General features: G+C 36.5%; 7 protein-coding genes across 10 annotated transcripts; 3 read left to right on the forward strand and 4 right to left on the reverse strand.

Annotated features, from left to right (window-relative positions):
• Positions 1-1,365: 1,365 nt before the first annotated feature.
• On the forward strand, positions 1,366-3,567 carry LOC108569997 (COP9 signalosome complex subunit 2). Of its 2 annotated transcripts, none has more exons than XM_017931801.1 (7): positions 1,366-1,554; positions 1,632-1,952; positions 2,021-2,348; positions 2,418-2,556; positions 2,611-2,801; positions 2,854-2,995; positions 3,055-3,567. In XM_017931801.1, the coding sequence occupies exons 1-7, from the start codon at positions 1,501-1,503 to the stop codon at positions 3,197-3,199; spliced, it is 1,320 nt and encodes a 439-aa protein (XP_017787290.1). In that variant the 5' UTR covers positions 1,366-1,500; the 3' UTR covers positions 3,200-3,567. The 2 variants fall into 2 exon arrangements, with proteins under 2 accessions (XP_017787290.1, XP_017787289.1); XM_017931800.1 differs by having other exon boundaries at positions 1,367-1,554; positions 2,006-2,348.
• Positions 3,568-4,160: 593 nt separating this feature from the next.
• LOC108570000 (protein ABHD8-like) lies at positions 4,161-7,107 on the forward strand. Of its 2 annotated transcripts, XM_017931803.1 has the most exons (7): positions 4,161-4,502; positions 4,557-4,732; positions 4,799-5,401; positions 5,456-5,709; positions 5,763-5,936; positions 6,606-6,816; positions 6,876-7,107. In XM_017931803.1, the coding sequence occupies exons 3-7, from the start codon at positions 4,856-4,858 to the stop codon at positions 6,990-6,992; spliced, it is 1,302 nt and encodes a 433-aa protein (XP_017787292.1). In that variant the 5' UTR covers positions 4,161-4,502; positions 4,557-4,732; positions 4,799-4,855; the 3' UTR covers positions 6,993-7,107. The 2 variants fall into 2 exon arrangements, with proteins under 2 accessions (XP_017787292.1, XP_017787293.1); XM_017931804.1 differs by lacking the exon at positions 4,557-4,732.
• Positions 7,108-7,118: 11 nt separating this feature from the next.
• LOC108570001 (coiled-coil domain-containing protein 124) lies at positions 7,119-8,259 on the reverse strand. 2 transcript variants are annotated; one of them, XM_017931805.1, is made up of 4 exons: positions 8,118-8,259; positions 7,718-7,902; positions 7,377-7,666; positions 7,119-7,325 (listed from the first exon to the last, which is right to left on the reverse strand). In XM_017931805.1, the coding sequence occupies exons 2-4, from the start codon at positions 7,874-7,876 to the stop codon at positions 7,142-7,144; spliced, it is 633 nt and encodes a 210-aa protein (XP_017787294.1). In that variant the 5' UTR covers positions 7,877-7,902; positions 8,118-8,259; the 3' UTR covers positions 7,119-7,141. The 2 variants fall into 2 exon arrangements, with proteins under 2 accessions (XP_017787294.1, XP_017787296.1); XM_017931807.1 differs by lacking the exon at positions 8,118-8,259 and adding an exon at positions 8,059-8,113.
• LOC108570002 (UPF0235 protein C15orf40 homolog) lies at positions 7,912-9,297 on the forward strand. Its single transcript, XM_017931808.1, has 4 exons — positions 7,912-8,050; positions 8,773-8,872; positions 8,924-9,051; positions 9,106-9,297. Exons 1-4 carry the CDS (start codon positions 7,934-7,936, stop codon positions 9,199-9,201), a joined length of 441 nt encoding a protein of 146 aa, XP_017787297.1. The 5' UTR covers positions 7,912-7,933; the 3' UTR covers positions 9,202-9,297.
• On the reverse strand, positions 9,297-11,872 carry LOC108569995 (pancreatic triacylglycerol lipase-like). Its single transcript, XM_017931798.1, has 3 exons — positions 11,026-11,872; positions 9,416-10,327; positions 9,297-9,361 (listed from the first exon to the last, which is right to left on the reverse strand). Exons 1-3 carry the CDS (start codon positions 11,778-11,780, stop codon positions 9,304-9,306), a joined length of 1,725 nt encoding a protein of 574 aa, XP_017787287.1. The 5' UTR covers positions 11,781-11,872; the 3' UTR covers positions 9,297-9,303.
• A 250-nt stretch (positions 11,873-12,122) lies between these two features.
• Positions 12,123-13,600, reverse strand: LOC108569996 (lipase member H-like). The gene is made up of 3 exons (XM_017931799.1): positions 13,558-13,600; positions 12,605-13,505; positions 12,123-12,180 (listed from the first exon to the last, which is right to left on the reverse strand). The coding sequence occupies exons 1-3, from the start codon at positions 13,598-13,600 to the stop codon at positions 12,123-12,125; spliced, it is 1,002 nt and encodes a 333-aa protein (XP_017787288.1).
• Positions 13,601-15,325: 1,725 nt separating this feature from the next.
• On the reverse strand, positions 15,326-16,598 carry LOC108569998 (pancreatic lipase-related protein 2-like). The gene is made up of 3 exons (XM_017931802.1): positions 16,510-16,598; positions 15,546-16,455; positions 15,326-15,488 (listed from the first exon to the last, which is right to left on the reverse strand). The coding sequence occupies exons 1-3, from the start codon at positions 16,565-16,567 to the stop codon at positions 15,431-15,433; spliced, it is 1,026 nt and encodes a 341-aa protein (XP_017787291.1). The 5' UTR covers positions 16,568-16,598; the 3' UTR covers positions 15,326-15,430.
• Between the last annotated feature and the right edge of the window lie 9,866 nt (positions 16,599-26,464).

Raw genomic sequence — 26,464 nt, forward strand, 5'->3', positions numbered from 1 at the left:
CTAAAACTAAAGTCAAATGTATATGCTTCTAAAATTCTGTAATTTGTACTCAAAGTTAAAAAACGTTGCGTTAACACTAAAAAAACAGCAGTGTCTTCACGTTTTGGTGTATTACTCCACAACCAATCATATTAATTGTGTCTTTAAATACTAAAACTAAAGTCAAATGTATACGCTTTAATAATTCTGTAATTTGTCTCAAAGTTGATAAAAACGTTGCGTTAACACTAAAAAAAAGCAGTGTCTTCACGTTTTGGTGTATTACTCAATAACCAATCATGTTAATTGTGTCTTTAAATACTAAAATTAAAGTCAAATGTATATGCATCAATAATTTTGTAATTTGTACTCAAAGTTTAAAAAAAACGTTGTTTTAACACTCAAAAAAAGCAGTATCTTCACGTTTTGATGTATTACTCAACAACCAATCATGTTAATTGTGTCTTTAAATACTAAAACTAAAGTCAAATGTATATGCTTCAATAATTCTGTAATTTGTACTCAAAGTTGAAAAAACGTTTTTTTAACACTTGAAAAAAGCAGTGTCTTCGCGTTTTGGCATCAAAGTTGAAAAAAAAAATACTACTTTAAAAAGCAGTGTCTTTTACTACTACTAATTTTGTGAGAACGCGTTTTATTTAAATATGAACTGTTAAGTAATCCTGACTATCTCCTACTGGTAAAGTAACATAGGCAACCTTATTTACATTGTTCTTAAAAATGCATTTATAATTCAATAATTGGATTATTAATAATTTAAAAATATAATAAAAAAAAGTGTCTAAAGAATCTGTTACAGAAAACGTATTACTTAAGAAAATTAATAACATATTCTTGTTTCTTACTTTAAAGCCTAGACGAAAGGTTTTTCCATGTCTGATTGCTCTTTTTTTTGCGCAATAAATGGAAGAATCATTAAATCGTGTACTCGCGGTACTTTATGACCGCTATGAAAATAATAATAAAAGAAAGAAAAGAAGTTACAGCACTTGCATTTGTTGTCCGACATAAAACATTATTTGAAACAATAAACCGTGGAAAGCACTGCAGTAATATGAATTGTATATTAATATTTAAACGAAAACTAATTTGTGCTTTGTAAACAAATAATTTAAAGTTTAAATTGTTGTTTTTGGTAAATGATTGTTTGTTAATACAATTTTGTAATATTAATGAAATGTTTATTTAATTTGCATTTAATAGTTGTTGATTGTAACGTAAATGTTTTTATTAGGTAAACTATCAATTATGGTTCGTTAATTGTTCAATAATTGTGATTAATTATTGTTCTGTACGTGTAAAGCATTGATTATGCAACTTTTCAAGCAAGTTTGGTTGCATAAGCAGATGCAATGACAATTGCCGGTGCGGTGCATTCTAATTCGATCGCCATAAGTGTTGATAAGTGTCGCTGCAATCAATGTTAATCAGTTGCCCTCTATGATACGTAAATAAGAGCCGGTATTCTTTAAGTAACAAATACTCAACAATTTAGGAAAGATGTCAGACGGTGAAGATGATTTCATGTGCGAAGACGAGGAGGATTATGGTCTGGTAAATAGAAGAAACAACGCACTTAACCTCTGGTGACTGTTTATTTTCACCTATATATACACGTTCCCTTTTTGCAGGAATACTCAGAAGATAGTAATTCCGAACCGGACGTGGACTTAGAAAACCAGTATTACAACAGCAAAGCATTGAAAGAGGATGACCCGAAGAGTGCCTTGTGGTCTTTCCAGAAGGTGTTGGATCTGGAAAAGGGGGAGAAAGGAGAATGGGGCTTCAAAGCATTGAAGCAAATGATTAAAATAAACTTTAAATTAGCCAACTTCGATGAAATGATGACTCGCTACAAGCAGCTTCTAACTTACATCAAGACAGCCGTGACCAGAAACCACAGTGAAAAGTCCATCAATTCTATTTTAGATTATATATCAACATCCAAGAACGTAAGCATCTGTGCACCATATAAATGACAATCAACTAAAATCTGTCTGTCTAGATGGATCTTTTGCAGGATTTCTATGAGACTACTCTGGAAGCTCTTAAGGATGCAAAAAATGATAGGCTCTGGTTTAAAACGAACACTAAATTAGGAAAACTTTATTATGATCAGGGTGATTATAATAAATTAGCAAAAATTTTAAAGCAATTGCATCAGTCATGCCAAACTGATGACGGAGAAGATGATCTTAAAAAGGGTACTCAGTTACTTGAAATATATGCATTAGAAATACAAATGTATACAGAACAAAAAAATAATAAGAAACTTAAGACACTGTATGAACAATCTTTGCATATTAAATCCGCAATACCACATCCTTTGATAATGGGAGTTATTAGAGGTAAATTTCATATATTATTCAATCACTAAGTCTTTAACAGAAGATATTTCAAAATATTTTCTATTTCAGAATGTGGAGGTAAAATGCATCTTCGTGAAGGAGAATTCGAGAGAGCCCATACTGATTTTTTTGAAGCATTCAAGAATTATGATGAATCCGGTAGCCCGCGACGCACAACTTGCCTCAAATATCTTGTACTAGCGAACATGTAATTTACATATTTACTTCGCAATTGAATTCAATAACTTACCGTTCTTTCCAGGTTAATGAAATCTGGAATAAATCCGTTCGATTCGCAAGAAGCAAAACCCTATAAGAACGACCCAGAAATATTAGCCATGACGAATCTCGTCAATGCGTATCAGAATAACGATATTAACGAATTTGAGAAAATCTTAAGGCAAAATCGCGAAACAATTATGGATGATCCATTTATTCGTGAACACATTGAAGGTAAGCGAATTGGTATTGCGAAAATTTCTTGTAAATTACGTTTTTTTTGTAGATCTCTTAAGGAACATCCGTACACAGGTTCTCATTGAACTCATCAGGCCTTACACGAGAATACAAATTCCATCTATTTCAAGAGAACTAAACATCGACGAAGACGATGTAGAAAATTTGTTAGTTTCCTGCATTTTGGACAAGTGAGTTTTGTTGATCTTCATTATATACTTGAGTATAATTATTGTTATTATTGTTTCAGCACAATCCAAGGAAGAATTGATGAAGTTAATCACGTCCTTTTCTTGAATCGGGAGAGCGTCAATACATCAAGATACAATGCATTGGACAGATGGAACAGCCAACTGGCTGCACTTCATCTGTCCGTTGTTAATAAAATGGCATAGACTCATTCTAGTCGCCTTATTCATCAAAGAAGAGGCAGAAATATATGAACTAAAAACATTTAGCAGTCTCGTTTCACTAGGCTAATAAAAAAAAACGTCAATATTAATGTCGAAACAATTCGGATAATGTTTAACAAAACCGGATTTTGTTGAGCCCTTATACAAATCACGTTTTCCCCAATTTTATGCTATGTTTCGTCAAGAAAAAAAAAACAATCTACAATCATTTTTTTTACTTTAATATTATGCATCAATCATTTATATTAGAAATCACAATGGGTATGTAATATGTAAGGGCTGCTACTATTTATGTATTAAAACAGCAACATAACGAGATTTCCTAGTTACTGCAAATTTACAAATTTTATCATATGTAAAATTATTAATAAAGTTTACTTTTAAATATTTATTAATTACAATAACATAACAAGATTTCCTTGGTACTGAATGTATTTACATATAAATTATGAACATCAACATAACGTGATTTTTTTTGGTACTGCAGATATTTACAAGTTTTAACATGTGTAAAATTATTAATAAAGTTTACTTTTAAATATTTAACAAACGAACATTTATTTCTCGGAAATAAATCACTTGTAGTTATTTATTTTATTCATTCGTTCCAACGTCTAACGTTTAAATAATTACGAGCGAACAAAATAAAAACTTAATTGGATATAATTATTTTTCAATTGGAATTTGCTAATGAATCTGTAATAATTAACGATTTTTATAGAAACGAATATTTCAGTTATTTTACAAAGCAAATATTAATATATATTGGTCAAGGGAAATATACTTAATTATTTAAATTAGAATTTGTTATTTACAACAAATGTAGTTGAATAAGACTTCAATATTAGTTACTGTGCAAAGATTACCTTGTATACAGTTTACTTAGTCTCGAAGATTATGAGTATTTAATTGTAATGATTGTAACTATTTTCGTAGTTGGATTTTCGTCTTAATTAATTATATTTTTTTTGTTTAGTTAGAGGTCACTGGCAATTAATAATATGAAACAGAAAGTTAAAGTCATTAATATGCTTTATCCATGTGGAAGCATTGTTCCGAATTTCGCCAAATATTGTAACAATGTAACGCAACATGCAAATTATTTTCATAAACGCAACAGCAATACTAATAACTTGAAAACCGTGACCAAAGGACGATTGGAGTGGGCATTAGTTAGTAGTCATAATTGTTGAATAAACAGATTGCATAAACAATTATTATTTCTATTAAGTGAAAAGAAGGCTTTCGCATTCCAACAGTTGAAGCGTTCAATTCGAAGCTACTGGTAATTATTTATATTTTATTTCAATAAATTAATAAATATATTTTTTTTATTAAGAAATCTTTGTGAGTCAACAAAAAATATTGTTGCATTGCAAGTATTGAAGCAATCCCATCCGGAATGCGTCTTGCGTTTACAGTTATTATATTTGGTATGCAAGTGGTAAGCATGTCATGCGCTAAGCGATAATCGGCCTAAAGAACCGGACGAGTACAGCTTAAGTAGAGGCTATGGTAAAAAAAACAAGAAAACAATGTTAAGTAACACGAATTAAGTTCAATTAGCGTTTGTTTGAGCAGATCTGGATTGAACGAAGCGACTGGAAATGGGTGTAACTTAAAAGTGCGAGAAGAAAGATGAGTGAAGAAAGTTGTTGTCTGCCGAAATTCTTGAAGAAGCTCCGGCATTCCATCTATCCAACGCAACCGATTGGCGTGAAAAATAGTGAATTTCTGCGTGTGAATAGCAACAATATTCACATACTACATGTGAAGCCTGATAAACAGGTGGTTAACAAAAACTTGAAACATGAAGCAGCTGAAAAGAGGCACAGTACAAACAGGAACTCCCTAACCGAGGAATATTGGTTCACAAGATGGAACAAGCCTTTGAGAGCGAATCCCTGCAACTGCTCCTTCAGGAGATCCCAGAGATATTCAGAAAAATTCACCCAAGTCTCCAAGATAACTAACATCGAGACTTTTGTGGAGAGGTTAATCCAGGACACTGTTTTTGAGGCTTTTCAGGAATATACCATCAGTCGGAACAAGGGCTGTGACAATCTAGCGTTCCTGAGATCACCAGATGATGAGGGATCTGCTGTCCTTCCCACTGAATGTACCACAATCACTCTACGTAACAAAAAAGAAAATTGCAGCCATAAAAACCAAATATTAGTTAATGTAAGTGCAATTGAATCTACTTTTTATTTCAAATCTAAATAATACATTTTCTAGGATAAGCCTATGATAATTCTATTGCATGGTATTGGAAGCACAGCAGATGTGTGGTGGAACATAATGAAGAATCTCTTGGGTAAGGGCTTTGAGGTTGTTGCCCCAGATATGCTGGGGCATGGATATAGCTCGGCACCAAACAGGAGGAGGGCTTACAAATTCAAGAAACTATTGAATCACGTCTTCGCTGTTTTTGATCACTATGCTCAAAGAGACGAGACTAGGAAGTTTATTATAATTGGGCATTCCTTTGGGTAAAAGTGATACAATCAATATTTACAAATTCCTAACGAATATTTACTTTTAGGTGTAGTTTGGCTACAGCTTTGTGCAGGTATCGGCCGCAACAGATAGTGCAGCTGGTGTTAATTAGCGGTGGTGGCCCTACAGCCCTTTCAGCACCCATTACAGGAAGCGAAATCTCCGTTTTCAGCTGGTTGCAACTACTGATAAGTCCATTATTGTTCTGTGGTATTAAAAGGTAAAGTACATGTTCGGTTGCGCAAATTTCTACTTACACGCCAAACTGCATGCATTATTATATGTTTTTTGATCGCTATTCGATTAGATGCGCCGCGCACATATTTCGACGATAGCTTAAATTAAAACCATAATTCACCCTGTGGCTGTTCCGGCGTTGCATATAAATGTTTCCTTGCGAATTCAAAAATGTACTCTATGAAATTGTCTTTAAACCATGCATGAAGCATCCGCTCAACGAATACGTCTTTCACAAGCATGTATTCGTTTTGTAGATCTGTTTACATGTTTTAATGCTATCATCAGCCATGTTCTGTAAGAAAACGCTGTTAATTTAGATCTAATTGCAATTTCAAAAAAATACACTTTCCCAAGAATTTGAAGTGTCTGAAATTGCATTTATTGACTTACCCTTATTGACCTTGATCTCTAAAAATCAATAATCTGCGGAAACCGCGATTATAAACGTTTTCAAAAACGTTACTAAGATGCGTGACATGCTCAAATTATTGGTATTCAATAAATAGGATAAGCGAAATAATTTCCAATAAAATTTGTATGCTTTTTTTATTAAATTGAAGTGAAAAAGTAAAATTTTGTATCTTAAAGTTGTGCAAAATAGAAAGATATCATCGTTCATAAGCCTCTAATTGTAATATATATTTTTTAGGAGTTTATTCTATGCCACTAGAGGAAAGCACTTCAAGCCTTGTGATTCAGACTCTTCCATACCAAAGTACGTTTTGGATTATATCAATATCGGGCAGAGTTGGCCCGAGGGTGATGCAGCTTTTCATCGAAGGATCCTTATTCCAACCTTACTTGTCCATGGGTTAAACGACACCGAGGTGACTTTGGTGCAGGAGTGTGAGATGGAACGAGTAAGATTTATTTCCTCTTTAACCAAATACAATGTCTTAAAGTTTCTTTACTTTTACAGACGATTCCGAGGGCCTTTCTGGAACTGATACCTACAGCAGGTCATATGTCGCTCCTGGAAACTCCAGAGCACTTGGCTCATATGATTCTGTGCTTCGTAGATTGGTGGTCCAGATGATGATGTTTCTCTTCTTGCACTATGCTTAATTTTTCCATCCATTATTATATTTTGATTTTTATATATCATATTTTCCATACTCTTATACTGACTGAATAAATGTAGTTATATTTTTTTTTGTGGAAATAAATTATTTTTGTATTTAAACGTTAAACGTTATTCAATGGGTTCTCTGGAGACTTCTGCCATTCTTTGAAGATCATCTGCTTCAATTGGGATAATCTAAGTGAAGGATGCTCAGCCTTCAATTCAATTAATCTTCTCTCCTCAAAGGCATTATAAGCTGCCTTCATCCTTTTCTCTGGGTGCTTATCTACATGCTTTTCTTCCACACTAGAAATAAAAGAGTTACAACTATAAACTTAATGCAAATAATATCATTACCTTAAGATATTAATAGCCTCAGTGATAGTTCTAGCTTCATCTCCATCCACTTCAATTCTGTTTATATTCTCCTCCACAGGAACATCGAGATGGGTCTCAATTTTCTTATCCTCCTTTTTAGTTTGTGCTTGAGCCTGGGCTTGTTTCATAGCTTGTATTTTAGCTACAGTTACTTTAGGAGATGGTGATGGTTTAGAAACCTTCTTGATGCTTGACATCTCTTCCTCAAGCAAAGCTTTGGCTTCAGCTTTCTTCTGGGCCTGTTCAATCTTCTTTTTCTCTTGCTCTTCCTGTATATTAGTACATCATTATACCAACTCTTATAAATTCATAAAGCTTACCTTTCGCTGCTGTTTCTTCATGGCCCCTTTATCATTGTCCATCCACATAGCATCATCATCCTGCTGCTTCTTCTTTTGTTTCTCGTTCTCCCTAACAGCCTCTTTTCTGGCTTTAGCTGCTACAGCTTTGCTATTCTCTCCAGCGAACTTTTTCGGCATCTTGTAAAATATTTTGTAACCTAAAACTAAACACGAACTGTCAGACAATCAAAACAGATGTACTGTGCGAAGACCGGTAGCAAGTTTCTGAATATTTTAACAACATCCAGTGTTATAACCACGAGTATGTCTAAGAAGGCTTCAAAGAAGGGTAAATCGCAAAAAGAACCGGACGTATGTACCTTTGAAATATTCGCACTTATAGGTTAAAATACATTAGCTTCGTTCAAGTTTTACTTACATTCCTATTAAGATCTTTAACTTCTGATATTATTTGCTTCAAACTTAATGTAATTTTAGGACAATATTGCACTGACAACTTTTATCCAGACGCAAGTTTATTTATAGATTTCTCGTTTTCTGCACAATCAGGTAACAAAACTGCATCAATAATTTGAAATGAGTAAGATATAGTTTCAATTTATTTAAAATTTAAATATTTTAATATTAGTGTAACAAAGTTTTTTTTTTCAAGAAAACTCTATTGGTAATTGACGATTTTCTTATTTGAAATTTAGTACATTATCGTCAAACTTGGAAAGTACAGATATGTTTAGAGCGACATCTTCAAACCAGTAACTCAATTCTTCTGTAGTTCAACACTTTCTGCGCTGCTATCGCTTTTTAAATAAAATTAATTTGTACTTTTTGTAAACGATTATTATACTCTTAATTACTTAATATAGCTAATTAAAAGACTTTTCACTATTTAGAGTTTGTTACTTGCTCAAAGTTTAGTAAAGGCCTTAAATAAATTGACTTCACTAATGTTTAAATAAAAATACTATAAAACTTTTATTTTTTATATTAAAATTTAAATACTTTGCTATTTTTTGAAATTCTAGATATTATATTATGTTGTTATTAATTTTAAATAATTTCTATTTATTTTTCAGGTGACTCCTAAGGTATTTGAACCGATTTGTTTGGACAAATCTAAGCATATTTTAATCCATATCTTGGCTAAGCCTGGTGCTAAGCAAAACTCTATTACTGGTGCGTATTTGGAAAGATTTTCATGTATGGGTGTTGATGGTATTATTCCAGATATTACGGAAGAAGGTGTAGGTGTTCAGATAAATGCACCTCCTGCAGAGGGAGAGGCTAACACTGAACTGGTCAAGTACATATCCAGTGTATTGGGGGTACGAAAAGGAGACGTATCTTTGGAGAAGGTGGTATTTACTACCTGTAAAAATGTCAATCAGTTCATCACCTTTTTGTTTTAGGGTTTTAAATCGCGGCAGAAGACAATTAAAGTGCTATCGGACACTACGAGCTTAGACCAAGTGAAGGAAAAAATCAATGCCGAGATGAAACGATAATTCCGATGAAATGAGCAGATATTGTTTGAGCTGACGTAAATTTATTATATACAGATTTCTGTCGCGTTCTTATCGGATGAATACATCAAATGGTCGAAGCACTCATCCAAGTGCAAAGGGTTCGGATGCAGCCGTATTCAAATAATAGTCTCCTCGGGCCCTGTAATTAAATATAATTTGAATTCTATATAATAATAAAAAGTTCAATGCTTACTGGTTGTGAACTGGATAGACACCCATGTACGAAACCGAGTTCTCACTGCAATTCCCAGCTTGGTATTTCTCGTAGCTATCGCATCTGTGCGCCTTGAACCCAGATGTGAGAAGGGCTTCACCGTAATAATAGTAAGCTCTGTAATGAGCACAGGTGCCCAGTATGTCTGGACCGCATCCTGGTTGCCGCATACCGCCGCCATTGGGGTAGTAATCCGCGTGACCTATTGAACTCTTGAATCCTAGGAATCCGGCGTTCGTATGGATGACCTCAACGAATTCAGCGTCCGAAGCGTCCAGGCGAGTGTCTGGATCATCGTCGACAAAGAACAGAGGTTGAGCTGGGTCCAAAGCCACCAACGCGCTAGGCTTCACCTTCATATTGCTTCCAATAGACCCAATGAGTTGTCCTCCTAAGCTTTGACCAACGATAACAATCTGCCTTGCTTGGATGCCATTTTTTTCCATCAAATTATTAATAAAATTGCCCATGATCTTTCCAACAATCGGAACGGAAAGTTTGGCGACCGTGTAAAACTCGTTTGCAGGTCGGAACCAATCAATAACGAATACGTTAACATCGTAATGAGCTAAAATTCCATCTTTGGTGAAGATATTCGTTTTGCTGGTATGCGATCCTCCCCAGCCATGCGTCGTGAAAACAATGTCCTTCCTAGAATCGAACAGATCGGACTTGATGAAGCCATCGAACTGTTCTACTTTTATCTCGATAGGGTTCGTGGGGTTCGTTTGTGTATAGAAAAATACAGTCACGTCCGATATGTTTGCCACTGCACCTGCGGCCCTCGCATGCAAATCAACCAAATGTACCACTCCCGATTCATCTTGCATTACAATAAACCTCTGTCCGTCCACGTCCACGCCCGTCCTCTCCTCGTCACTGTAGTACTGCCTTTGAACATCTGCAAATTATAAGCGAAACTAATTGTTTCGAAATGAAATCATCGAGCCGCGAGTTACCTGCACTTCCAGCAGTTACTGCAGCGAACAGCAACAATAAACTTTTAGACAGATTCATAACGACCTCCGTCAAACAATACAATTCAACTCACTTATCCGTTTGCTTATATACATTTATTTTACCAGAAAAAATCATATATATTTTCACAGATTACAAACGCAAAAATACTAATTATTTATGGAACATTATCTGCGTTGATTTGATATCAGCCATCGTGATTTTTGGTATCGTTGATCTTTATCCCAAGGCGAATGGCTTTGATTCCGCTGTGTCCAGATAATAATCTCCATTGGCCCTATACAAAATAAAACATCATCAATAAAGAAAAAAAAAACAATCGGAAATTACGACTAATAGATTAAAGATGAATAAGACTATAGAGAATATATTATGCGTACAGGTATGATTAAAGTACTTGAGATTACTAAGTAATTCACTTTTAAATTTGAAGAGATGGATTGATAACATAAATTCTATAGTATAGTCATAAACTATAATAATAATTTGCATAACTATAAAGAAGATATAGATTTTTCTTATTTACTAAATATTACGTGTTAAAATAATAATATTATTAAGTTGATTAAGTTTTTATTAATAATGAATGGATTTAATTAGTTTAAACTTACTTTTTATCTGTGAAGAACTCTCCGAGTAGAGACTCTGAGTCGCAACCGCGATTCAGCTGGAAGTCTTCGTAGCTGGGACAGCGTTTCGCGACGAAACGAGATGTAAGGATCGATTCGCTGTAATATTTATGAGCCCTAGCATGAGCACAATTCCCTAACAGATCTGAACCACATCCGGGCTGATTCATTCCTCCACCGTTCGGGAAATAATCCGCGTGCCCTATGGAACTCCGGAATCCTTGTAAACCTCCGTTCGTATGTATAACCTGGACAAATTTAGCGTCACTAATATCCAACCGTTTCTCGGTATCGTTTAACCAGAAGAGAGGAAGGGCTGGATCCGTGGCTATGATACGATCTGCATTGCCACCCATTGTAGCACCAATAGCTCCCACAACGTGTGCGCCTAAGCTGTGCCCGCAAAGATGTATTTGCTCGTAACTCATCCCGTACTTCTCCATAAGGTTTTCTATAGCATTTCCAAAAACTGCACCTATTTTAGGGACTGCTACTACGGAAGTCGTATAGAACAGCGAAGAAAATTTACTCCAATCTAGTAGGAATACATTGACGTCGTGTTTTGATAGGATTGCGTCCCTTATTGGCACGTTGTTGCTTCCCAAGTAATTCTCGGTGTAGCCATGGGACACGAAGAAACAGATTTTGCTGGGATCGAAGTAATTCGTATCAATAGTCAGCTCATCCAGTTTCACCTCGACGCCTTCATCCTTATTTCGCTGCGTGTACAGAAACATCGTAACATCGGACACGTTGACCTCTACGTTAATTGCCCTCTGTCGCAGATCTATCAAACTCCATCCCCCGTCCTCCGAGGCGAAGACTGTGAACCGCTTACCATCTCCGGTCTCCTCATCCGCGTAATAGCGTCTCACGACTTAAACGTAAAAGTTTTAAATTACCTACGCTATATTTGATGTGATAAAGGGTTTACCGTGGCTTTGGACGAGCGCCAGCACAGTACTTAACACAACGACTAGTTTCATGCTTACTAAGTTTTATTTATAAAAGATCTAATTGATACAAAATTTGATTTTATACGAGTAGATATAAGCCGTATCAGTCGACCTTTGATTTTATTATATTAAAGCGAAAGGTTCTGCTGCCGCCGTGTCCAGATAGTAATCTCCTTTAGCCCTGCAAACAAACAAATAGACAATATATAAATTTATATTTAAAAAAAACGAAAATAGATATTTCTGTTGCCTTTGAGACTTGCAGAATAGAGATAAAATTTAATCCCTTCCGCGCCCCTCTCGCCCTTACATAATTCCGACCCCGAGGTCGGTTAAGAAAGGAACGACGCAGCCTAATCCCGGCATAATCCTAACTCTAATCTAATTTTAACTGAATTTCCTCTAAACTTCAGACTCTAATTTCTTTACAATGAATTCATAGCGGATCCTAAATGATTTAGTTCCATTACGGCCGAGCTGAACAATATTTTTCTGTCTGAAAGTAAGTTGGAAAAGCGAAAACATGTATTTTACATTTCCTCGAGGATGGCGAATTAAGTAAATATAAATTTCAGCACTTGTCGGAAGGGAGCGAGTAGTATTACCTAGTGTCCAAAGGGAATTCTCCCATGAGAGATGTTGGGTTGTGGTCGCAGAGGCCTGCTTTAAAGTTTTCATAGCTATCGCAACGTTTCGCTAGAAATCCGGACGTAAGTACAGACTCCTTATAGAGGTTGTAAACTCTGGCATGAGCACAAGATCCTAGTAAGTCTGTGCCGCATCCTGGCTGATTCATGCCACCCCCATTGGGAAAATAATCCGCGTGTCCGATGGAACTACTAAACCCTTTCAAGCCAGCGTTCGTGTGGATAACTTGCACAAACTGGCCATCAGTTACGTCCAGCCGTGTTTCGGTATTGTTGTAAGAAAACAAAGGGAGCGCTGGGTCCAGGCCCAGGATGCTTCTAACTTTGCCATCCAACTGAGCGCCAACACCTCCGGATACGTGAGCTCCTAAACTGTGTCCAGCCAAATGTATTTTATCATATGGAACTTCATTGAAGTCTGCAAATTTCCTGATAAATTCAGCTTCTCTTTTGCTGACACCTGGTGCACAGAGCACGGCGGTTGTGTAAAACTCCCTGGCCTTCGCAGAATCGACCAGAAATACATTAACGTCGTGTTTAGACAGAATGGCATCTCGTATAGCTCTATTGGCTCCGCCCAAGTAATTCCCACCGTATCCGTGATTAACGAACAAGCTAATCTTGTTAGCATCGAAGTATTGCGATTTAATGGCCCCGCTGAAACCCTCAGCCTTAATCTGAAAGCCTTCCCGAGTATTCGCCCTTGTAAACAAGTACACCATCAAATCTTTATCCGAAACATCCGTATTGGGAGGCTGGTACTTCAGATTTACTAAATGCACGCCATCTCTTTCACTTGCCATCAGCACGAAGTGATCAGTCGTAACTTCATATTCATCCGTTACGATTCTACCATTAGCTACAAAAATAATTAATAATAATAATATATTTAAGTTAAGTTAAATTCTCACCGCCATAGGCGACTGCAATGATCAAAACCAACTGAAGAAGCATCTCTTCTAACTACTTCAAAACCACGATATCCCAATTTTATACCCAAATAATATCTAATCGTTAGATAATACTTTAGTTTAAATTTTACAGCATCATTGTAAATCTTATTACTGGATTAGATATGTCACCTTGATCGATGATTGCGTAACTTTGATTCATACTTTGCCAAAAATCTGTATCGATTAGGATTTATTTTTGATTTAGTACTTATCATTTATGTAATACACAGATAGCGTACTTCAAACTACGCAACACAATGCAAAAGTAATTTGTACAAACTGTAGTACATCGGTATATGTTAATTCATTCAAGAATCCTGATGTTACATAAATTTGGACTATCTACAAAATAAGTACATGTCCAATTATGTGTTTTTTTTTTTAAGAAATACGAAGAAAACTTTAATTACTTATTGGAAATACAGGTAAAAACTTTAATTAATCATTATTAATTGCAGCTGCCACGGCTGATGACAGGACGCAGTCGACGCGCCTTCGTTACCAGATTCATCCAATCTGCCCAATCAATTCCATTTGCGTTTGTTTCATCATTTAGTCTTTTGATGTTTGTGACAAATATTGGAGCGTGCTACTAGGAGACTATAAAGTATAGAGGATTTTCAATGAGTTAATAATAGTAATTAATAGTAGATGTCGCGATGCCTCTCAAAATTGCCGTTTACAAGCTATGGATACTTTTACAAATATGTAGATGTCACAAATGGATCCGATCCGATCAGTTCTATGGCGTTTCCGTTAAACAGCATATTCTGCTACCAGGAAAATATGATGTACAGAAAGTGTTTGTTTCTTAAAACCTTTCCATTAAAGCTGTATTGAAAATTATAAATTAATTTATAAAAAAAAATAAGTATTACTTATGATCCTCGTATATGTATGTTAATGGATATTGAGGGTATATCAATATCTATAAATAAACCTATCTGACAGTTTGTTTGAGTATTTCTTTGAAAGGTAAAGTCCCTTTTTATCGGAGCGGAGTTTATCAAGATCTCTGATCAAATTTCCCATTTTATACGAAGCTGTCATCATGAATCCAATCGAGGCATTCAATCCCACTGGGATCTTCCTATTCGGGGAAGTAAAGCCTAGTGCGGTTTTGCGCGGCGGAAAGCTTTTAAACGTAAGATTAAAAATTAATTATGAAACTTACAAAGGGTGCGGCTGCGACAAAAGCCGTGGCCGATGCAAATGTGGCCTTCATCTCGCCTGGATTAATGATGAGATTCGGCCCCTACATTTTGCCACGCCAAGCAAGCCATCATTTTTATACTTTCCCTTAGAAAATACACCTTTTAAGAAAATTTATTATACCCCAGTTTTCGCCTATAACTGATTTACAAAGCTTTTAGTCTGAAACGAATTTATTATTATTTCACAATCGCAAATCCAATTAAACAATTTTAACTAATTTCTTTGTTTTTTTTTTGTATTATTATTATTATCGTATTAGCTTAATTGTATAATTAATCAATCATTAATTTCAATTATAGGCGGATGAAAGAGTTTTAGTTGGAGATTGAAATCCGTTGGAACAGTGGGGAGCATTCATCGTTAAGTGAAAACGCGTTATCATTTTCTCGAAGCAGCTTCCTTCTCGCCTCTGTATTAATTGAGTAGATTAATATTTTCAAGTGCGTCATTGTGACTGTAATAATCCATGAGATTAAGTTACTTAGCAAATTAATGATATTTCGTTGCAGAATATTTGTAGATTAGAAGTTTATTTTATTTTGATAATGCGTTTATTCAGGGATATAGGTATTAGAAATCTATAAGATTCATAATAAGGGTTAATATAAGCGATGGATTATCCTAAAGAGAATGGTTCCTTTTCTTTGGTGGCGAGGAAATAGTCGCCGGAAGCGCTGCAAGTGAAAGTTTATGTTAAATATTGCGTGTATAATTTGTATTAGTGGACTTACGTTCTGTCGATGGTAAATTTACCAAGGAAGGATTTGTGGTTTCCGCTGCATTTTCCTTTATCGTAGTCACCGAAGTTGTTGCAGAGGTGAGAGGTGAATCCAGAATTCTGGATGGATTCGGCTAAGTACATGTATGATCTGGAGTGTGAGCAAGTTCCGGTAAGATCGGCGCCACATCCGATTTGCTTTTTACCACCATTGGGGTAGTAATCAGCATGACCGATGGAACTGGAGAATCCAAGAAGTCCGGCGTTGGTGTGAATGATTTGAACGAACTGGGCATCCGATGGATCAATGCGATTGTCGGTATTACCCATGGAGAAGAGTGGTAGCGCTGGATCCAGTCCGATGATGTAATCCGCCTTGGTCTTCATGGCAGCACCTGCACATCCGGAGATGTGAGCTCCCAAGCTGTGACCTATCAGGTTGAAGTTCTTGCCGGTGAGTCCGTATTGAGTCATCAGCTTGTTGATGAAGTTCCCGACGATCGTGCCGACGTCACGAACGGAACCATGTGCCGAGATGTAATTCTTGCTGGCGGGCTCGTGCCAATCAACCACGAACACGTTCACGTCGTGCTTCTTCAGCAGAGCGGATCTGATCAGCGTGTTAACAGGGCTCTCGTGGCTATTCTTCCAGCCGTGAGTAATGACCACGTTCTTCCTCGACGATTTGTAGTACTTCGAGGAAGTCATCGTGCTGAAGTCAGCGGGTTTGATTGTTTCCGGCGCCGAAGGATTGCTCTTAGTGTACAGGTAGATGGTGACGTCGCTGATATCGGCCTTCCTCTCATTCACGGCTCCAACCAAATCCTCTCTGTGAACCAAACCCTCATCGTCCTCCCAGTAAAAGTACTCAATCCTATTAGGATCTTCCTCCTCCGGGAAATAAAGCCTTCCGCGACCCTGCACTAAAACCGCAAAACTTATAATCGCGAATCTTCAAAAAGAATTATCAAACTTACAAGGACCGGCGGTGGCAAATCCTACCAAAGCAATGAACAAGAAGACGGCGGCTTTCATCTCGCTCCAATTGATGGCACGATCCACTTTGTCCGCTACTCTTTATACCCAAACCTTATCACCTTATCGCCAAAATCTTCATTGTTTAAGCCAACAACGATCCTTATCACATTATCCTCCCGAATACAAACAATAAAAATGAAATACCCCGATTTTCTAAACCCGGATTCAAAAGTTACATTAAATATTCAAATCGCCTATCATTTAATCCATTTAATTCAAAGTCCGAACAAATACAAACCTCCAAAAGCTTATATTATATCAATATTTCAATATTTATTACTTGTTGCGCATTTATATTGTTATTTTGCATTTATATCAATACACGAATCTAATCTAAATCTGTAGTAATAAAATCTACGTTCGCGATTTATCAGGTATCAATCAATTAGATTTATGTCAATGCACCATTTCCGCTCCGGCGGTTTTCGGTTCCAGTGCAAATTGTCGGCATCGTTAAGGCAGTTTAGTTTTGTAAATGGGTATGCTCTGCAACATTAAGATGGGAGCAGAAAATCCCGCAATATAAACCAAAATAAAACAGAAACTGCTCTCTCGCAGCAAATGAAACGGAGAAGCACACGTAGAGAGAAGGAGGAAGTACTACAAAAGGGAAAATAAATAAAATAAAAGGATAAAGAGGAAGCTGAACCGGAATAGGGGATGGTAAAGGAGTAAAAGAAAGAGAACAGGTGGAAGGACGGACTGGGGCGTAATCGATGTCCTGTGGAATTATTCAAGGAAAACAATTAAAGTTGCGATCAGGTTACGGGAAAAGCATTTAGTTTTCATTAACTGGACTGTTGATAATTAATGAGACAGCCATAACTGTGTCAGATCATATTCCTGTTATTGAACGTTCCAATCGGTTGCTCAGTTTCATAATCGAATGAGAGTTAAAAGAAAGAAAAAATATGAGTGTATTGCGCAACGGATTCGTTAAGTATTCCGGCTGTTACCTATTCCACGCCTCGGCGGCATCGTTTTTCTTGCACACTTAACGATGTTTAATGTACGATGGAAGTTGTGAACATTGCTATTAACGATACTTTTTTTTCTTCTATTTTCTTGAAATGCCTATATTTCGAGAAGATGCTGCTTCTCAGACATATTTACCGAATAACTCTTCTTCTACTGATTTCAAACATTCAAGGCCGATCACGTTTACATAATAAATATTTAAATATACAGCACTAAAAAGTCAATATTTAAGAAAAATCGAATTTAATTTATTTAAAGAAATAAAATAAATATTTTAAGTAATAATATTAAAAATTCTTATTAATTGTTTTTTTTAATTTCATATTTTTTTTTATAAATATAAATTAAGCTAAATTAGATGTGTTCATTAATGAATTTGTTGTTATCTATTATTTTTGTGCATGCAATAAATATTATTATTGAAAAATAAAGCTACATCATGCATCAAATATGAAATATTATCGTGATTCCATCAATTTCCTTTATTTAAACTAAAAATAAGTTTTAGAAATAGAAACAAGCCTATCTAAAGATTATTGATCAAGTACAGATAAGTAAATCAAATGAAAATCTCATTGAAACAAATATAAAAATTACACAATTATTTGTATTTTTTTTGTTATAAAATTATTTTAAATTTAAAAATTAGAAAATAGAAAAAAATTTCGCTTAAAAAAATTAAGATTATAATAGAAATAAATAAAATGAATTATGTAATAAAATAATTGTTTTTAATTTAATATTAGTATTTTTAGTATTTAAATCTAAATAAATTAATGAAAGTTTAGAAAATTACCTTTAAAGATTTAGATGTAAGCGTTTTGGTACGTCTAAAGAATATCGTTTAGGTATTATGTATCGCAGATTACATCTTAAATAAGGATGTGTTTACAAGAAACGAAATGAAAGGATTACAGTGATTAGAGTAAATCTGCTGGTAAAACTGAAACAGATACGTAATAACGTCGTAAAAAAATGTATGTAATTGGAGTGTAAAGGAGAAGTAAGAAGTCGAGGCCGTTTACAACAGGAATAAGAAGACGACAAAAAAAAAAGGCGGCAGTCGCTGCGGTTATGGGAGAGCTAGAAAATGGGTATTGTCGAAATGCGCTCCGCCGCGGAGGCAAAGCACCAATAAAACAGCGTGGAAAAAAAAAGAGCAAACTTGATGCTGGGGGAAAATTAGAAAAGCCGAAACAAATTATAGCAGATGCGAGGTGCGAACGGTCACATCGATCACCTGGGGGCTTTCCATTAATCGACCGTCGATCGTGTTGCATTTTATCCGCACCAGAAGTTTCAGCAAAAAAAAAAATCAGTTCTCCACGTTTCGAAAGGCATACGGAACAATAGGTCAGTGTGCTTCTTGCCGTTGTTCTGAGTATAATTTCGCAAAACTATATTTTTTTTATTTGGTTTTCTGAGCGGTTCGAAGAAGAGGAAGGATGCTTCGCGTCTCGGAGGTGGCGGATTCGGTGTGCGAAGGGCGTCGCCAGTAAATCAGCGAGTCAATCTATTTGTACGCACGGCCAAAGAGAGGTCTAAGTGACTAATGGTGTCAGAAACTCCCTTAATTAATTCACCACACCGCTGCTGATAACAGAGATAAAACCACCCTTGTCATCCCACTAGATTCGATTCCCTGACAGTTTAGTAATTATTAGAAGGGATCTACCAGAAACCGGTGAGTGTGTGTGAGAAGACCGAGAGACATGCATGGTGAGGAATAGAGACAAAGAGAAAAACCCGATAAGTTATTGGAATGCCATTACACGGGGTGGCTCTCACTCTCCGACGCTGTCAACCAATTAAAATTTCCAGATACAACGTGATGATAAAACGCTATTTTCTAATATCCTCTGTTTTGTTCTACCTACATTTACCTTTAACCTATTGTTGGCAAGAAACACAAATCTTTAAGGTATCAATAAATCATTTGATTTCTCAATACAATTATATTTTTACAAAAATTATAAATAATAATTAAAATTTTCTTTTTTCTTTAAATCTTAAGTTGATAGTTTATAAAATAATTGAATGCTATTACAATATAAAGTTTTTTTTTTGTTAAATATAATTTTCTAGTGAATGTGTATGTTAGTTGTTAATAAAAGTTTTGTTTGGAAAAGACTGGTGTATAAAAGAATAATAAAAGGAAATCATCATGTGTGGGCAAGGGTTGGAGTTAAGACATAAAACCGAATAATGGGAGTAAATTATGGTCAGATATTACAAGCGTGTAATTATATGGAGGGTTATGCAAATAAACGTAAATATCTCTGGGGTAGGGTTGGAACGAGAACGAGAAATTAAAATGATCACGTGTATTCATCGGAGAGATGCCGAAGAGCGTTGATGCTGTAGTTGTTGTTCTTCTTATTCTTCATCTTTGGTGTAAAAGTAAAGGCGCATGGATTTCCATCGGTGGTTTTCTTCTGGTCTGCAGGCAAGAAAAGCATTCTCTATCGCCGCCAACTTATTATCATCACCTGCTTGGCTCCGCATGGCGCCTTCTCGTCCCACGCGCTCTTTCTCTTTTGCGCTCGATCGTCTCGACTCGAAACACATTTAATAACAACTGCCACCAAAGGCCCAACACGGGACAGAAATAATACGCAAATCTGGCTGCACCGCGTGGGTGCCCTCAAAGATTTTATCGACTTCGCATACCTTAAAAATATAAAGAAATAAAGAACACACCGAAGAAGAAAAGTAAAAGAAACAAAAACAAGAGAGAAAAAAAAACAATGTATACAAAGAAGAACCGTTTCTCTTTCGGTACTATTAACATCGTTGTTTTCGACCCTTCAAGGGACGGACCACATGCGTCGATTTACCTGGCCAATTAATAACACCATCGATTCCCCGAAATTAGCCCCACGGTACATTGGGTGTGTGCACCTTTCGATGTGTATGCTCTCTTTTATTTTCTGTAATCCTCCTTCTCATCCTCATCCTCCTACTTTTCGATCGACAACTATTTTCATGGGCTTCACAGAACGTTAAACACATATCAACTACAAATTAATTGCCCGGACGTACAAAAACGGCTCGGGGGTTGAAATAAATTGATTATTTTTTTTTTCTACAACATAACTAATTGAGAATTATTAACTATAAAATTATTCCGCTCGTCCTTATTTACAGCATCCTCCCTCCATTTTTTATGGTCCTCTCGTTTATTTACATAATGACCGAAATTTAATAAATCTAAACCGTAACGCGCGCGCTACTTCAGCAGAACGAAGGTACTGCACACATACAAAACTGACCGCTACGAAGTCGACCATAAATTTCCAACCATCAATTTTATATACACCCATTACAAATATAATTAAGCAAATAAATTACGTTTAGTATAATTTTTTTATGGCACCATTCTGTCGAATCTTTATAGAGAAAATTGCATATAGTTGGCAGAGTCGTTTATCATCATCGACATTTTTCTATATTTTTTTAATGTATTGGTATAATCGTGGTTTATTTGAATTAATTTTGGTAAAAATGCTTTGTAGTGATACAAAAAATTGAGTTGAGAGTTCAGATTTTGATGAATTCTATTGGGGTTGACCTGCCTTCAGTTTGTGCGCGTTGGAATTTGCATACCTATCGATGTCTAATTTCGTCCAATTAGGTCGGATAAAATGGGTAATAATCCATGCGCCAGGCAAAATAATTGCAGACCTGTGCTGCACGAAGAATACGGTCATTCGAATTCGTTTCGGGGGTGGTGAAAGGTGGCGGAACGCCGGGCGAAAGGTGGTGAATGTGGAACGGTGGCAGCTTCGTGCCAGTCGAACGTCGAATGCAAATGAAAAACGAGGACAACGCCAACAACATCAACAACAACACCAGAAACGACAAAGGAAGGGAAAGAAAGAATAGAAAATAAAAAGAAAAAGGAACGACATCAACGCGTCCAGTCAGCGTTTCTCTCTATGGGAGAGTTGGAGTTTGTGTGGGCAACAAAAGCAAAAGGGTACGACTTCATATATTCTGATATATACTGATGCATAGTGATATATACTGGGTGTATCATTAGTTAGCGAGTACGTGAGAAAGGTTTGTTTAGGACGCGTCTAGTGTCCTATCGGTATGCTCGTACGCATTCATTACGACCCGCTATTTGTTTAGGCTCAAAGGGCACGATGGTGCTGAGACGCATAGGTCTAGGATCTTGGCTTGCTACTCTTTTACTCTTTCTCGTCTTCAGTCTCATCTTCATCTCTGCCGTCTCTGCTCGATTACACAGCCGCACTGCCAATAACTAATAAAGTATGCACTCCTGACGCCCACGAGGATGCCTAGATCTGTCTCCGTCTCAGGCCGCCAACTGTTTCCTTCTTGAGGCTTTGGGAGCCGTCCCCGTCGGCCGTCGACCATCGGCCACCTGCCAATCGACGGGGCGGGTCGCGAATATTCGATCAGCGGGTGGTCCGCGGGTCCTTGGCCCACCAGGTCCGACGGGGGGCCCGAATGGCCCGCGGCGTCAGCGGACCCGCAACCGCGGACCGGGACGTTGCGGGGATCCGGCCCTGAGAGCTGGCTGCACACGTTGAACAGACGCCAACATGATTTCTTCTGCTGCGTTCGCGTACTCCATACGACGAAGAACGGTGCTCGCGTGGGCCGAAAATATATTTCCGGATCGAACGGTGGACTCTGCCGATAATAATCTTTCACTCTAAACCCGCACCAATAGACGAAAAACATCTACAATTCTGTCTTTTCAGTAGTCTTTGGAATTACATTACTGTACATATAAAGCATTCATTCATAGATAATAAAATTAAGTGATAAAAATAATATTAAATCTCTTAGATCTAAACGTTTTCTTCTCTAAACATCTTTCCTTATTTTTTTTTTTCCAAGCTTCGTTCCCTCCGTACTTACTTTGTTTGTTCCCTCCATGGGAATTTACGTTTATTTGCATATAACACGTACCATATAATTACATAGTTGTAATGTCTGACTATAATTTACTCCCATTTATTTGTTTCCATTTTTATGGTGCTCGCTGTTTTATGTAAACTCCAGCCTTGGCCCACACACAAATTAATTTTTTTTTATTCTTCTTCTATTCCAGTTTCTTTAATGCACTTGTCTGTAAACTAAGAACAACTACAGCCTATTTACCATAAATTACTTGTTAGAGATACGTGTGAAATACGAGTGTTTTAGCAATAAATGTAGGAAATTTGAAACAAAATGATTTTGTGTTAAGTGAGATGATTGAAAAACATGTTTAAATGTGAATAATTGCTATAAACGTATGATGTTTGATGGACTTTAAGTATTACATTAGACGGTAGTTAGAGTGTTTTTTTTTTTATTGTAGGAAACTTAAGAGTAGTTTTGGAATCTGGATGTGCTCGAGGCAGCTGGGCTGGAATGGCTTTGAATGTATGATCAATTTCGCAGAGGTTAGTATGTGCACACGTTGAATAGAACGGGATTTCTAGTTGGCGGTTGAGCGTGGGCCGATAGGAAAAATATATTTCCGGATTCGAAGTCGGCCGATTTCTCAAGGCCTGCCACTGCCGTTCGCTTCTTCGCGACATCCAGTATCGACAGAAGAGGTTTCGTCTGTAGATATTATTTTCTGGATTCCTAGGACGTATGGATGTTATGGATAGAGGCGAAAAGGAGACGCGGCCGCCCACATGGATGATGGGCAGCATTGTGTTCGTTGGGTTCGTGTCGAGAGATGGACGGACACCGAACCGGGGGTGTTTGTGTCTGTGGCCATTGTGATTCGACGGTGCGGATGTTGGCGTCGCCATTAATTATGTGGCCGTGTGGTACACTCTCAGGTGGTGCTGCTGCCCACTCCGCGCTGTAAATATCACTAACAAGCTCAATATTGTAACAATTGTCGACAAAAAGGCTACCTGGTTACAATGGATAAATTTATGAATGCGCGACATCACACATTTGTGAAGTCCGGCCGCAATTTATGGACGGAGGGAGAAGGGAAACCCGTGGATCTAATGGCGCGTGGATAATTTATTTGAATAACGCGCATAAATAACTCAGTTAATCAGTAATCGATTTCGGTGAGGGGCGGTCAACACCCCCCGCCCCTCACAGCAGCGACGCTGGGGGCGGTTGCGGCTGCAGCTATTCAATTGCCGCAATCGTGTTTGACAATTCCCGGCCTCGCGGCGCGTCGAAACTCAAACAAATACAGCAGTCGGCTCTCCGTCTGCTAAACTCGCGTGTGCTTCTTGAGCCGATTACCTATTCTTCCTTACATTTCACCCCGGCCTATCAACATTTGCACACTCCATTTGCCCCAATTGCACAAACTATCTCCGCATTCCACGCTATTTTAATCAAATCATTTCCAACTCGCATCACGGCGTTTCCTTCCCCCCATCCAAAATTACACACATTTTACTACTACAGCTTCATCTGCAAACCTTATTTCCTAATCCTAAATTCGAATTCCAAATTGTGCAAATTTACAACTAAAATTATTAAATTACAAACAAACTATTAACAAAACTTAGGAATGAAAATCATTATATAGTCAACATCTAAAATTAAAATGATGTTATTAAATATACTTATTATATAATTATTATGGTTAGTATATAACCATAATAATTATTAAGAAAACATGTTTCTGAAACAGAATTAATATTGTCAAGCAAAATCATGGTATGTTAACGCAACCATAACAAGTGAACGGCAGATGGGATAACACGTGCCCGTCTCTCCTCTAATTCCTTTTGGACAGACCCTGGAATTGGTATATCGCAAATGCGGATCGGATCGTTTGTTTCGGGAAAACATTAATTCCGAGGTGAAAACGCGGATTTACAAGCGAACTATCTTCGATTTCGATCTGCTCGCAAAGCTGTCCAGATAAATTGCAATTTTGTTCGTTTCTTTCTTTACTTTTCTTTACTTACACGATGTAATAGTTGTAAAATCAATAAAAAAAAAGTACAAAAAAAAAGAAGTTGTTTACGAAAAGCAGGTCATAGCTATTTCTACTCTAAGCCTCTTCATGATGAGATCTTGTACAACTATTATATGTTGTATATCTTTGTAAATAGACTTTTCACATTTAAAATTTCAATTGAAAAATAACACAGTTTTATTTAAACAAATTGACATTGTCATTGTCGACTTGGCTGAAGGTTCATATGCTGAACCTCATTCATTTCATCTGTGATAAACGATGGCCCTATTGCTAAAAGTTCCGAGAGGGCTCACAAAGGGCTTGGCTTGACCAGGATTTGAACCTATGACCACTAACACGTGGTTAGGGCGATTTAATCATTCGGCTATTAGTCGCCCTATGAAATATATGAAATCAAAATAATTTAGATGATGAAACGATTTTTTTTTTGAATAAATTATTTATTTGTATTAGTATAATAATTTACATATGAAGCCTAAATTTATATGTTTCGATAACAAAATTAAGTTTGAATTGTTTGAAAGCTACTAATAAAATGTTAACAACAAAAACAGCATTTAGATTAACTGCAACCGCAAATGAAAATATGTCGGTGAGTTTTGCGCGTAATTGCATTCGCTTTATTCCCGTTATTATGATATCCATGCGGGAAATTATTAATTGTATGAATTTGTAATAGCGACGAGTTTTCCCCTGACGGAATGCGGCGTTCGTTTTTGTTTTATAATATGTGCAATTTGTTTTTGTTTTTTTTTTCCGTTTCATTTTGATTTTTCGGACCAAAAGTAAATGGAATCAGTGCGCTTTTGAAACGTCGAAAATTAGCCGGATTGATTGTAAATATTAATTGCGCCGCAAAAACAATTAATACCATAACTGGATTGGGATGGGCCAGGCACGATGCTGTTGTATACCGCACTGCACCGCACGTGTTTCAATCTATGTTTCAGTATGGAAGAGTGAGAGAGCTTCAATGTGATTGGTTTTGCTTGGTGAAAGAGGTGCAGTGCGAAGGATCAGGAGTCCAGGGTGGCAAATTGCTCCCGGTTTTTGTGGTTGTTTAACATTAATTGCATTTAAATGAAAAGGCGGGTTTGCTGTGCACGGTAGCCGGTCTTAAATTGAGTTGTTTCGCTCAGGAGATTCTTTACTGCGAGACTTCGTACCTCTCCTTCTCTCTTCCTCAACACACATTCACATGCATATATATAATACATACACTGACGCACACAAAGAGCACGTATTGTACATTCTTGTAAGCGGGAATTATTACACGTGTATTATCCGAAAACAAAAACAATGTGGAGGAAGGACATAAAAATGAAGGAATATTAAAGGCAGGAAACTCGAAGGAGTCGAAACGCGTGCGTACGTGTTACGTAACCGAATTCGTGGGAAACCCGTCCAGGAACAATGTAGCTTTTCAGTGACCCGGTGACCTTTCGATATTTTACCATTGGTCATAGCATAGCAATAACTTCGAACCGGAAAAGCAAACTGGATACGTTGCTATATACATTTTTCCTTCAGGCTATTCTGGATAAATCATTTGAATTAAACAGGAAGAAAAATATTCGATCAACGAAATCGATATGTTATCTGCGAATCTCCTGAAAATTTTTATTAAAGCATTTTTAATCCTTACAAACAATATAATTGAATATACAAGTTATTAACAACAAAATCTGAATTAATTAGGATTTTCAGCCGAAATTAATGAAATTAAAACTATTATTTTAACAATTCAATTTTTTTTATATCAGTTTATAAAAGTACATAAACCATCGACATTTTAAATAATTGCACTTTTCTAGATGTATTCAAATGTATTGAATTTTCAGCATGAATGTAAAATCAAAATATTTGTTACAAATTCAATTTTTTGATGTAAAAAAAATGCAGTTTTGTGGATTTGGGAATTTCGTTATTGATTCTATATGTAAAAAAAAAACTACTAAATAAATTAGGAATTAGCAAACTAGATA

Source organism: Nicrophorus vespilloides, unplaced genomic scaffold (assembly GCF_001412225.1).
Source record: "Nicrophorus vespilloides isolate i.1.1-1 unplaced genomic scaffold, Nicve_v1.0, whole genome shotgun sequence".
Taxonomy (NCBI): Eukaryota; Metazoa; Arthropoda; class Insecta; order Coleoptera; family Silphidae; genus Nicrophorus; species Nicrophorus vespilloides.